General features: G+C 40.4%; 1 protein-coding gene across 1 annotated transcript in view; it reads left to right on the top strand.

The window, feature by feature from the left end:
* Positions 1-4893: 4893 nt before the first annotated feature.
* AMPD3 (adenosine monophosphate deaminase 3) overlaps positions 4894-14066 on the top strand; it is a 34762-nt gene continuing 25589 nt past the window's right edge. The window contains 5 exon segments of the mRNA XM_086613584.1: positions 4894-4911; positions 8331-8556; positions 10327-10522; positions 11038-11203; positions 13535-13754. Coding sequence (XP_086469710.1) covers positions 8336-8556; positions 10327-10522; positions 11038-11203; positions 13535-13754 — 803 coding nt within the window. The 5' untranslated portion in view covers positions 4894-4911; positions 8331-8335.

Here is a 14066-nt window from a genome sequence, read left to right as displayed (position 1 = left end):
CCCACATAATATGGAAACCAATTTAAAAAATATAGTTTTGATTCCAGTACTGATTTTTGCAGAAGTCAAATAATTCAGAATATTCTGTATTTAAGAATTCCCTATTTCTCAAATAGACCACAGAGATCCCCTTTGTGAGCTGTAATTACATTGTTTCATTATTTATCATGCACTGGCAGTGTCTAATTTATTAGACTGTTACTTGCTGAATATTTTATTTTCTGTGCATTCTGAGAGAATAAAAGTCCTCTTATAACAAAGCTGAGTAAAACAGCACTGTATATCAGAGTGGTGGTTAAAAAGTATTTCATCTGCATGTCACATAACAGATGTGAAATGTAACTTTCAGAAAATTCTCCTTTTTATAAATCAGACTAAAGATCTTTTAGTTCCTCATACAGGTTAGTCTAATACAGTCAGAACTCTCCTTCTTAGAGCAGTTCCGGAATTTCAGATAAATTATGTATAATGTCGGAGCAAGGCAGTCTTCCATCAAGGGTAAATACTTGCAAAGTCCAAGCTAAGCAGGTTTGAGATAAACTGGTTTTAAACGAGCGTTTTTACATGGCTGTTGTGACAAAGCAAGGCAGTTAGCAGATGCCAGCAAAGAATTTGGCAACTGGCTGGAAAGAAAGCTTTCCAAATATCTGAATGACAGCTTACAATTTCAAACACACCAGGGCGTCCCATCTTGCTTGTAAACCTTTCTTGTGCAACAAAGTATTACAGTATATTCTATTTATAAACTTATGGAAAACTTATGCTATTTCAGACTCATCTATTAGGACTGTACAGATATTTTTCTATTTTATTTTTAAAGCAGTGACTGAACAGTCACATCCTTTTGTAATTTCTATAGTTGCATACTATACTTGCTATACCATACTATTTCTATACTTCCATACTACATATATTTTATTTTATAATAATATACTACAGGACAGTTATACTTGCAGGTATCCTTTCAGAAAGGAAAACATCATTTGACTGAAAAAAACACAAAACAGAATTCCAAACCTACTATCAGTTCTAATGTCAGTGCAAGTAATTTTCAAAACATTTTGCATTTTATATAAGCATAGTTGTATCTTGTACGTACATATTCCGAAGATCACAACTATCCAAGATGGAGTTTATAAAAAAATTTGCCTAATTAAAGTTTCTCCTCCTTGTTGCCCCTCTCGCATACTTTCTGGGATGGCCTTGAGCAGTCTCCAAAACACAGAGAATTCGCTCCTTATATTTGGAGTAGGAACCAAACTTTTAGATTTACAAATTCTAGTTTAACTCAATACTGAGAAAGACCCAATCATCTGTATCAAGAGTTCTTAACTGGGTCTAATTCAACACAAGACTGAATACTTACATGCCCAATTGATTTCTACAAGCTTTTTGAAAAGCAGCGGCTAAGAAAGATGTTGCGTTTTCATATGCTGACTTTAGAAAAGAGAGATAAGATTTGCTTTGTATCATTTCAATCACTCAGTGGAATAATTTTCTCCCTTTTGAATTATTACCATTTCCATCTATTGTTTTGTTTAAAAAGTCAAATCATTCTTCCTTTCTAGTAGAGAGTATTTGATAGTGCAATTCAGTTACGTTTCACACTTGACACGAACCTCCCCTCCAACTTTTGAAGATTACTTTATCTAACCACGTTTTTTTGCTGTTGGAGTACCAGTTACTCTTCAGTAAGTAAATGCGCGTGCGTCAAACGTGATTAACTGAACTGATTAAAGATCAGAAAAGCGAGTACTAGCTCTAATACTGCTTGGATGACACTAATGGGTACATTATAGATTGAAATATTTCATTTGATCCATTAGTTATTTTGCTGTTATCACAATCACAGTCAGTAATATGAATCTATTTTAAAAAAATGAATTCAAAATCCATTAGCTTTTCAGGCACTGTTCAAATTAAAGCAGTACACTACAACAATTGAAACAATGTCAAGTGAGAATGAGAGACTGTGTCCTAATTTTGATGGACATGCATTCCAGCTTTAATCATCTCCCAGACAAGATTCGTCTGTTTCTAAAAATAAGTATTAATAATACAGATATATATTTAGGGTTTTCTTTATTTTATTCCATTCCTGAGCAGATGTTGACATGCAAGCAAATCTTTAAAACTTTTATTGCATTTTCTTTTGTTAAAATAGATTGACTGTAAAAGAGCAGTCTAAATATCATGTTCACTGGAATAATCATGAATTTACTGCTGCCACCAAAAGAATCTATAAAGTAGGGTTTAAATCAAGTTGAAGGCATAATAGAAATACAGAATTTAAAAAACAACGTAAAGAAACGTAATCAGTTGTAACTTTGTTGTAAAAAGAAGGAGATAACATTTTCTTGTGTAGTAAGATTAAAAAGATAAAAATAAATACGTTTTTACGCAGTGCGAAAATTTACCTGAGAGAACTACTGCTTGCTGCACAAAAATTAGCCAAAACCCAGAAGGCTTCAGAACATTCTACAATAGGAATCAGAACATTTAAAACAACTCTGGAGACACTTGCACTGCTTTCAGTATATTGTAGAAAATAATAATCTACTCACAAACTGAACTGGCAGAAAGGCTCCTTCATGGGCCAGATGGCAAGTGTTGAAGAAGGTGTTGACTGACATCACTGGGGTGTTCTAAGCCTGGGTGTAAAGTTTGATGCTTTATGTTTTGCAGGTGCCGATGGAAGCATACGACATCATCTCCTGTTGAAAATATCCTATTTTATTGTTGTCAGCTTAGTGTTACTTCCATTTCTCAGATACATGTGTATTGGTCATTGTGAGAGCACAGATGGGACATAAAACTGGACCCACTAGTGAAATGTATGTTCTGAACAGTTTGTAAAATAAATAATGACAGCAATTGCTTCTTCAAAACGTGAGAGGACTTAAGTATTTTCTTGTTAATTTTTTACCATTACCCTATTCTTACAATCCATCCTGACATTATTACAGATCTTGCAATAGTATTTTCTTAATGCTTTGATTACTACAGATGCATTTGCTGAGTTATGATCTCAGTTTGCCGTTAAAGGTTTCCAACTTGTTACAAAAGGAAAGCTCATTTAAATAGTCATGGTCACCTAGAACAAGTGTCCTAGATCCTCACAGATTTGTACTTCAGTGCTCATAGAAGCTTTTTCTTTGTTCAGGCATTTTTAAGGTCTCCCTCTGTGTGAATTCTCTGGCCTTCATAAAATGTCATCTCACACTGCAACATTTTCTTTACTTAGAGCATACAGAGCTGCCTGTTTCCGTGAAAGAAAACTGTAGAAACTGTTATCTTTGGGACCATTATTTTTTTCATTGGGTTTGGTAGAAAGCCAGCAATATCAAAAGAGGGAACTCTTCCAGGCTTTTGCGTCCCGTAGTTAGAAGAGAGATTAAAACAAATGTGAAGGCCACTGCCCCCCATTGCCAAGCTGAGAAGAGGAATCCAAGAAGCCATTGGATACCTGAGTCCAGCAGGCAGGGCACAATTATGATTAGAGGGCCACTAAGGAGCCCAAACTGCCAGGCAAACTCTGTGATGGGAAGCAGGCAAGTTTGGGCACGTTCAGGCTGGTGGTTGGGTGAAGGATATGGGGAACAGCAGAAAGGAAGCAAGACTAACAGATCAGCAATCAACGGGTGTACTGAATGGCCAGCAGCAACAGGTGTCCTTTACTCATATATCATGTGGGCAGGGCAACCATGAGTCAGATTTACAGACACTTACAGTATGTAGCTTCCTGGGTGGCAGATGGCTTGTCTGGGTGTAGCCTGGCAGCAGCTGATGAAGACATTCAGAGTTACTCTGGGAGAAACATGCACATATAGCATAAGCCTTTTTTCCAAGCTAAGAAACAATGTATATTTTTTGTTAGTAGTATTATTATTTTAAAATCAAGGATTTTTTAAATTATTTTTGATGGCTGACTCATTTTCAAATGCTTTGGATTGGTACCTATCTTATACAATAGCTGTGGCCATAATTCTTATCTTTTTCTATGAGCACATGATGGTGATTGTGTTGATACTATTATAACCGTCACAGTATCTGGTCTCCTTTGCAACTCAGAATTTGCACATTTTTGCAACTCTTCTTTGCAACTCAGACTTTGTATGGCTACCTACTATCTTTTCACTTCCATTCTTCACCAGCTGTGTGAAGGAATTTCTGGAGCCAAAATCCCCTGAGATTTACGGATGGAGCACTTATTCATTTTCCAAGCCAGGAGGACACAGAGTCCGTTCAGCTTCAGGGCCCAGAATCTCTCAGAATAAGGTCAAGCTATTTTACATGTTAAGATCCTCATTCCTGCCGAGTCATGCTTGTTTTGACCTTCAGTTATTTGTCTTGGGCTCTTTACTCGGTAAGTTATTTTTGGGTTTGGTTGTTTGTTTTACTAGATACAAGCACCTGAACCATGTTGCTACACAGAAGAGCGGGCACTGTTGAAAACACCTTGGATAGGGATATACCGTCAGCGAACTTACTTATCGGGTGTTATCTTTGCACCAGCCTCACGACGTCGTGGTCTCGAACCCAAGTTTTGTGCACTAAAGCGCCTTTGGAAGAGGAGTTTCCCAACAAGCGCTCGCGAGGGCAGCACTCGCGGGGCACCCCGCGGCCGAGGCGGGCCGGCCCGCCCCGGGCAGCTCCCTCCCACGCCGGCCCGGAGACATGTGACAGCGCGACTTCTGTCTTGGAGCCTCCGCAGGGGAAGGGGCCGCCGCGGCGAGGAGGAGGAAGGCTTCCCTGGGATCCTCCGGCTCCCGCTGACCGCGCGAGGAAGGCGCCGCTCCCGTCGCCGCAGGTGCAGCCGTGGGACGAGCGGCGCTGGACGGTGCCCGACGCGGCTGCCGCCTCCTGAGGGGAGCGACCCGCGCCGCCCCGAGCGGGAGTCTCGTCAGAGAGGTACAGACCGTCAGGGCGGCCGTTAGCGGCCCCCCGCCCCGCTCGCCCCCCGCGCCAGGGCCGGGCCGGGCGGAGCAGGGCGGGGCGGGGCAGCCCCCTCACCCCGCCGACAGGGAGGCGGGGGTCGCCCCCGTAGCTGGCGCTTCGCCCGGCGGGAGGCTGCGCCCCGTGCCCGCCGCCCGCCGCCCCGCGCCGTCCTTCCGCCTGCCCCTGGCCCCACCTGCTGCGGAGCCGCCCCGGGCGGCGATGCTGCCGCTCAGGAGGCGGCTGGCAGCCCCGGCGGGGCCGGGGGCGCGGCGAGCGGGCTCCTCCGCCTGGGGGCCGCGGCGGCCATAAAGGGCCGAGGAAGGGGCGGCGCGGCACTGCGGTAGCGAGGCGGCTGGCCGGCGGGTGAATGCGGCAGAGGGGAGCGGCGGCATCTGGCGGGAGCAGCTCCTCCCCCCGCCGCCGTCTCCTCCTCCGCCGGCGGCGGCTTTTGACAGAATCTTTCCAGCCGGCGAGAGCGCCGGTGGCGGGGCCCGGCCCGGCCCCAGCATGGCTTTCCCCGGGGCGCTAGGTAAGTCCCGAGGCAGCAGGCAGCGCCGTGCCGGGCTGGCCCGGGGTGGTGGTGACCTTGGCCGCCGCCCCGACGGGGACGGGCCCTGGGCGGCCGTGCCCGGGGCGCCCGCGGGCCGGGCTCCGCGCCCGGCCCTGCCCCACCTGCTCGCGGCGGCGGGATGCGGCTGCCCGCGCTGCCGGCTGCCCGTCCCTGGGGGTTTGGAGGCGGCGGTTCTTACTGCTTTAATGGCGTGCGCTCATTACGTATTCAAGCCCGTTAAATTCCTGATCAATAATTGCTTTTTCAGTAATCATTCTATCATTTGTTATGCAGCATGTTTCAAGAGAAATAGCTTGCTTTTCTTCCACAGACGTGCAGAACTAAAGAGCAACCAAAGCAGCCTTTCTGTGAGAGACATATTTATGGAAAGAGCAGTTTCTGGTTGCTGGATGGCATTCATACCCACTCCCCATCCCATTAAGATGTCTAGTTGTTGCTCTCCCAGTCGCTCACCTTGGATAAAGGACAGCACTTCTATAGAAGGATACTGGAGACAAGACCCTCTTCCAGTTCGGGATGGCACAGCTTGCATGAGTGTTGCATGAAGTGCCCCATGACTATTTTAGGTTCATTAAACTCATTTCAGTGACATGAGTTAGCAGTGATGTGAGTGAACCTACCTTTCAAAGTGTTTTGTGCCTTAGTCTTTCATTTGCTTAAGTGGAAAACATGGGATCAGGTTCTCTAAGAAAGAAGAAAAAGCTTTGGTCTCAGTAGAGGATTGTACGTGTATCCATACGTTCTAACTCTTCACTATCTTATTGTAATGATTCAAAATATAGCCTGGTTTCTCATGCAATATATTTCCTACTGCATTTCTGTTTCTGATCACAGTTCTCTAAGAAAATGTTTGTTTATACCAGGAAAATGGTCAGCCAACGATAAGCATACAACCAATTGATTTTTCCTGTGCTAGTCAGCCAGTAGTAAAAATAATTTTAGTTGCTGACTTAGCAGCAAAAGAAACATTATTATTCCACATTTTACTATTACTGCTTGTAGTTAAGTAACTATAAAGACTGTTCTTGCCTGGCTGAAGTCGCCCAAAAGGCCCTTGTTGCTGACAGCTGTATGTGTGGCAGTTACTGTTGCTGACAACTGTGTTCACTGAGGTCAGTGGAAACACTCCCGTGACTTCATTGAAGCTTGAAATTGAGAAACCGAATCTAAGTTTGGATGCTTCTAAGACATCGTAGTGCATTGTCATCAAATCATTCAGCAAAACGTGTATGTATTTTAATGTTTGTTATGTAGTTATACTTGATTTTATGAAGACTTAATACTAATTGCAAAACAAATACTCTTCAGGCAGAAAAGCTGCATAGAGTCAGATCCGCAGTGCTTTAAAACTAGTGACGTTTTGCTACTGGGCTGTGAATTGGTTCTTACAAAATACAAACACAAAATAATGTAGATGATCGCTAAATTGCCATGTTACGGTCCAATATATCTCTCATCATCTTTTCAAACTACATTTGCTTCTAGAATAAAAGCAGTGTTCTCAAAGCAACTGTGAAAACAGGTGGACATTAATGAGAATCTTTTAGACTGAAAACAACAGGATCACATATCAAAAGGATCACATATCAACATGTGGAACTTGCAGCATGCCTAGAGAAATACTGTAATGGGGGCCCCGATAAGTTATGCCTTGAGCGATTAAAAACTGCCATGCTCCATGCTGACTTTCAGCATGCATCAGTGTTTAAAGGAATACCACCTTATAAAATATGTTTGCATTTTTGTAACCAAAATTGATTCTGAAATGTCACTTTTGGACCCAGACTTCACATTCTGGCAGTGCGCGGATCTATTTGATGTGACATGTTTGTTGCTATTTTTAACTTCTGTAATAAGAATTTAATCTTATTTGTTACAAACTCCATCATACTGAAGGCATTCGCATGCTTTATAGTATATAATAAATACTGCTGGTCAGTAGCTTACAAGCACTGTATTTTTTTCCCCTCCAGAATGCTACCAGATACGTAAAAATTCATGTTTTGTATTATATGAGAATGAAATATAAATAAAGCCATGAAACTACAGAAGAAACACTAAAAATAGTATTTTCACTAGTGCTGCTATAACAAAACGGAAATATTTTGTGATTAAAGGCTACTTAAATAGAAATTCAAAATATAAACGACTTTTTTTTTTTTTTAAATAATATTTAGATGCCAAGTAGAAATTGAAGTCCATATCCTGTCTGCTTCCCACGTACAATTCAAAAGCAGGACATGAACTACTGAAAACAAAGTAAAATAAACAAACAAATGTTACTGAGTTAACTACACCATGTTTGCTCCTGTTGTGCAACAATTTTACTTCACAGCAGCTCCATGATTTTCTTATTTGTGGAAAGGTTAGGGTGAGGTAGAAACGTGCAACCCTCTTTTGTAACTTGCTTGTGGCTCTAAAATTGAAGTCACCGAGCAGGGGAGAAGGCAAGCAACTGAGTGAATGTGATTTCCAAGTTCAGCGCAAGTACATACAGATAAGTATACATTATATCCCAAATAACAGCCTGATTATGCAAGTAAGCGGAATCTACAGGCAAATCTGTACATACATACCTTAGGAATTTTCACGAGTATACCAAGAAGTTCCTAATTCACAAATTGGCATGGCTCCCCAAGTAAGGTGCTCAGTGGATAGCTGTGGTTCTTGTGTACTGTATACTAGTTTAAGTTCTGCATAGCTGTTCTACTTTATTCTGTTTTTGCTCCAAGCTCTTAGTTTTGATAGGCGTACCACAAAGTCTCTCACGTATCTTTATTCTACTTGTCGTTATAACTTTGTCAACTGTCTTCCTTAATAGCCGAGATGCCCAGACAGTTTCCAAAGCTGAACATCTCTGAGGTTGATGAGCAAGTGCGACTTCTAGCAGAGAAGGTGTTTGCTAAAGTACTCCAAGAAGAAGACAGCAAAGATGCCTTGTCACTGTTCACCGTGCCTGAAGACTGCCCTATTGGGCAGACAGAGGCCAAGGAAAGGGAACTGCAGAAGGAACTGGCAGAACAACAGTCTGTGGAAACAGCTAAAAGGTTTGTTCAGAAGTTGCTTTCTTCGTGGAAAATATTTTTTAAAATGAGTCTGAGTTAATACTGAAATATCTGGCAAATAACATTCTGCCTGTTATTACTTCAGGAGAAAGGTGAACAGCAGGTACCGAGGGCACCTGTGTGATGTCCTTCTGTGCTGTGCAGAAGGTGTGAAGAAGCGAACGCAGCTCTAAGACTCTTTAATGTAAAAGGATTCAGAAAAATAAATGCTCCCCCCTCCCCCCTCCACTTTATTCTAGTTTCATTCAGAGAAATGGATAGTGGTATGATACTTCTTTTAGTCTCTGTAAAAATAGATGAAAGCAAAAACTTGGCATTTAACATCAAGGGAGAAGGTGAAAAGTGGTATTGGCATAATGAGGTTATTCATAGGTTTCTTTAAATCACAGAGATAAAATCTAACTACTGTCAGCCACAAAAGTGCACATTTTGAGTTTTCTCAAAAAAAAAGTACAGTCCACCTTTGGTTTACTCATGAATCTAATGAAGCCAAACTTGGTTTATGATTTTCTTCTGAAAGAGAGGTAGCCTTACCCTGATGTCAGGCTGTTCCAGAATCTTGACTTCAGTGGACTGGCTAGACTATTCCCTGGAGTTACATGAGCTCAGCAGCAGTCTGACACGAAATGGCTTGGACGTGTACAGACTCATCAAAAACCAGGCAAACAAGGCAGCCTTTGAAAGTGGTAGCTAAACACGTGTACCCAGTTAGCTGCAGACAATCAGTTGGGCAACGCTTGGCATCGTATTTCTGGAACGGAAGGGAGAAGAGTCAATTTAGTTAAATTAAGGTATGACACACTGATGATAAAGGCCAAGACTTTTGGGTTTGAATTGTGCAAGTGGGTTTCCCAGTTGGCATGTCCATAGATAAAAACAAGCACAGAAGGGAAAACTACATGTTACCATTTGTACAACTATTTGGTATATCTTTCCTCCTCAACTAATAAGTTTCACTTTTAATTTGGGAAACTGTCTTATAGAAATATGTTCCATCAAACTGTGTCTTTGTGTACCACAAGTTTCACTGTGGGAAGTGGGATATTATATGTGTGTTGTTTAGATGTGGGAACAGAACAAGTCTTCATCCCTGTCCTGCAGGCCTGAGGTGCACTTCAAGGACAGTTACATGAGGAAAACTTCTGTTTTCAGTCACAGTTGATCCAACGCTGCCTTTTGAGATTTTCATACTGATTTCAAAGGTGGCTACAAGTGCTTAAGAGAGGACAGAATTTGGTCATAGGGTATTAATCGTACCACCACTGCATGTTCTTATTCTTCAGAATGTCACAGAATATGCAACTTCCAGAGAGTGTTCCAGTGTTCCTTTTTCTTTTTTAGTGGTTCTTTATTTATTATATGAATATTTAAAGTACATTTAAATGTGTTTAAAGTGAGTAAAATATTTAGAGTTATTATGAAACTTCACTTGAGGTATTACAATCACTTCACTGAAAAATACAGCATTCTTTAGCTGGTTTGTCTATGTGCTCATCCTTTTTCTTACAAAACTGAATGACTATATATATGACATTTTGCTGCACAGTCTTGTCTGACAACTAAACGAGTTTTTAAATGCTACATGTTTTGGGAAGAATGAAAAATGTGTGTAATGGCATGATAACAGCTTACCGTATGTAACATTCACTTGTTTCTGTCTGATACATTGTGAATTCTGCTGTAATCAGTTTTCCAGTGTGTTTAGTGTTTTATACCATGGCTTATTTTATGTTTTATACCATGAATTTCTAGGAAGAAAAGTTTCAAGATGATTCGATCCCAGTCTTTGTCGTTACAAATTCCATCTCAGGAATGGAAAGCACCATCAGCCAATCCTATTCTGTCACCTGCAACACCAGTTCTTCCAAGTGCTTTTCTGCCAGCCCAAGTGCCATATGATGTACCAGAGTTTCAGAGAGTTTCAATTAGTGGGGACTACTGTGCAGGGGTAAGAAACCATTTTCTCTCCTTTCTGTATCTAGAGGGGAAAAAAAAATCCCAAACTACAAGCAGCTAATATAGATAAAGAGTGAAGTGGCATTATATTATGGAATCACAGAATGGGTTGGGTTGGAAGGGACCTCAAAGATCATCTAGTTATGGCTGTCTGCAACAAACTGTAAATTGCTTTGTGAACACGTTGATTTGTAAAACAGTTCAAGTCAAGGTCAGGTAATTTTATATTTTTTACCATAAAAAATAAATCAAATAGATGAAAGCATAATCACACATTAATTAAATGGGTAGTATATGGTAGGAGAAAAAAAAAAGTGTGTTTGGCGTATTGTATTTGGATTGTGCTTCTGTCACTGGCCTCCTCAGACCTTGAGTAAGATCCTTATGGTCAAGACACATATGCTTACATTCCTGGCAATTCAGTCTCCTTGTTACTGGTGCGGATTCAGTTTGTTGCTAAAAGTGCTGTTTTATTTTTGCCAGTATTTATCCAGGCTTTCCTTTCAGGTTACAGTTGATGATTATGAACAAGCTGCCAAGAGCCTGGTGAAAGCTCTTCTCATTCGAGAAAAGTATTCACGTCTTGCCTACCATCGCTTCCCAAGAACAACATCTCAGTATTTGTGTAGCATGCGAGGTGAAAAATGGAAGGTTGAAGATGAAGTGTATCCAGGTGAACATCCTTGTTGTTCTTTTTAAAACACAGAATTAAACCCACACACTGCTGTAGTAAAAGTAAGTTAGATTTTTGTGATGATCTCCTCTGAGTGTCTTTGCCTCTGTAATTTATTCTGTTAGTAAGAGGTGGAGAATCACTGATGGACCTAAGTTAGACTTGTGTGTAATTGGAAACTTCAAAGCTGTCAAAAGTTAAAAACATACTAGACACTCATTGATTACTTTTTTTTTCAGCAAATGAGATGGAGGAAAAAGATCTATGGATATGGTTTAAAGCGAACAGTCATTCCTCCTGGTCTTGGCATACTGAAATAAAAGGGGTTGTGAGCTCATCTACATTGTAAATTGAAGCACAATACAGACATGCCAGTTATCAAGCCCTGAGTCAGTAATTTCACAAGCATGGTACACTTACCAGGTCAAGACTGGAAGTTGTATAGTCGTATTTGTTGGGCATTCTGCCTGGGTTAATAAACTCTGATCTCTCAACAAAGCTTATTAGGTTGAACATACTCCCCACTATTTATGTCACAAATGATATTGGAACTTAGGTGGTTTGTGTCTTGAAAGCTTTGCTTATGCATTAAACAGTTTGCACTGCTAGTTTTCGGATTAGCCTTTGAGGAGCAACCTTTGGTCTCTACAGATGTGCCACTGTAGATGTGTCCATATTGTCCCTCCCTACAGCAGGGAGGTTGGAAATAGATGATCTTTAAAGTCTCTTCCAATCCAAACCATTCCATGATTCTATGATTGTTGGCAATGTATTCTCAGCCATAAAGGGACATTTTAAATCAATTAACTTCTAGCTCAGTGGTTGAAAGAGGGTGAATTAACATGTTTTCAAGTCTTTGTTATACAGAAAGAGGGTAAAGAGGACAGTATTCTGAATATTCAAGATAGGAAACATATTTTGAAACAGCTGCCAGTGAGATATTTCCAAGCTATTATTAGGCTAATAACTTTTTTTACAGTTACGATTTTAAACTTATGGCAGACACAATAAAATCTCATTACACAATGTCTTAATGAGCACAAGTTTGAGCTGGATAGGTATGAATATTAGAGATAAGAATGGTATCAGTTTATAACATATACATTCAGGTGCTCTAGGTGAATAAAAGGACTGGTTAATTACTTTTCCACCTTGGCTTAACTGAACAGGTAAAAGAAGAAATCTCACTGGTAAGACTGAGCCCGGGAATGTAGTTCAGTTGACACAAATGTAGTTGAGACACTTATTTTATTCTAATTGCATTAGTAAGATATTGTAAAAAAAGCTATGAACATTCACTAGCATGAGTGACAATGTCTGAATGTTCACATAAGCTGAATCTCCCAGAAGTATATGTTTACCTGATTATCAGAAAAAAAAATACTGTAATTTTTTAAAGGGATTACAAAACTGTACTGAATAAATCCCAACTGTGCTTCTGGTACTTCCTAATTTCAGTCACGATCAGAAGGCCAAGGGGACACTATCGCTGGCTTCTGCACTTCTTGGTTCTATTCAAAAGCAATTAAACATAAAAATAAGGAGTTTTACTTAAAAAACCAAACAAACAAAACACAAATGAAACATCCCCCAACCAAAACACAACAAAACCAACCAACCAAATCCCTCGAGAAACTTACAAACCAAGCACTGCCTTGGTCAGAGTGAGAATCACTGAGTCCTAAATTATTTCCTGCTCTACCATAAGTGAAATAAATTCATGAATGGCTGAGAGAAAGAGGAAACAGTCCTAGTATGTATGCACTAGTCTAGCTCGTTGGAGTATGAGGAGGGCAGAGGCGAAGAAGTAGGGCACAGCCTGTTCTTTTCTGACTGATGCTTCACTATGAGAACAGCTGCATTACTGTGTGCTTAAATATAAACTTCCAAAATTACTACAGTGAGTCAGAAGGTGAAAAGAAAATAACGAAGGTGGGTATGAAGTCAACAACTGTGTTATTGTTCAAAAATCTTAACTGTACTTTGAACCATCCTAATTTAAATACTCCTGGAAACTTATTTTGAAACTTGTGTCATCATACATTAATAAAGAGTAGTATTAAATCTATTTATACATTGGTTCAGAGAACTCTAATAACATATAATACTTGAATTAAGGTAGGCACTTAGCTTAGAGAGGGACTGCAATTAAAGCCTGTCAGAATAAAGCTATGTTGTAACAACAAATCTTTTATAGTAACTGAAAATGTGATTTCAGTGAAAGTATTAAGATCTGTTAAAAATGAAGCATTATAGAAGCAGAAAGTCCTTTTTGTAATTATTCTGCCTTTTGTGTTGTTACTTCTAAATGTAATGTAAATTTATTTCCAGAATTCCATTCACCCCCAGAAGAAAATGAAGATCCTTACAATCTCGATGATGCTCCAGACAATTTGGATTATGTTATCAAGATAAAAGGTGGCATTCCCTTTGTTTATGATAACAAAGAAATGATGGAACTCAATGAGCCTCGGAGTCTGCCATATCCTGACCTGGAGACCTATACCCTTGATCTGAGCCATGTTCTTGCTCTAATTGCAGATGGTCCAACGTATGTTTCTCTTTCTTCTCTGCCCCTTCAGGCTGCTGGTTGCCTTTAGTTTAATACCTCTAACTTTTTTGGTACTTAATTCCTCAAAGTACTCATTCTACTGTAATGTTTTGGTTTACTCTTCTCAAGTATTAATGCATCACAGAAAGACTTAAAAGGGAAAAAGAAAACATGGCTATATTTCATTTCTTTAGTTTCTTTGTGTCAACCATGGCAAAATGAGAAGCAGTTAACAGAAAAGCAAGAAATTGGCCAAATATTCCCATTCAGTTAAATCTGACTTAAAATTCTTGAGGCACAGGAACTGAAACT

Source organism: Tauraco erythrolophus, chromosome 6, assembly GCF_009769465.1.
Source record: "Tauraco erythrolophus isolate bTauEry1 chromosome 6, bTauEry1.pri, whole genome shotgun sequence".
Classification (NCBI taxonomy): domain Eukaryota; kingdom Metazoa; phylum Chordata; class Aves; order Musophagiformes; family Musophagidae; genus Tauraco; species Tauraco erythrolophus.
The sequence above is the reverse complement of the archived record's forward strand: the minus strand, read 5'-3'. Positions and strand labels throughout refer to the sequence as shown.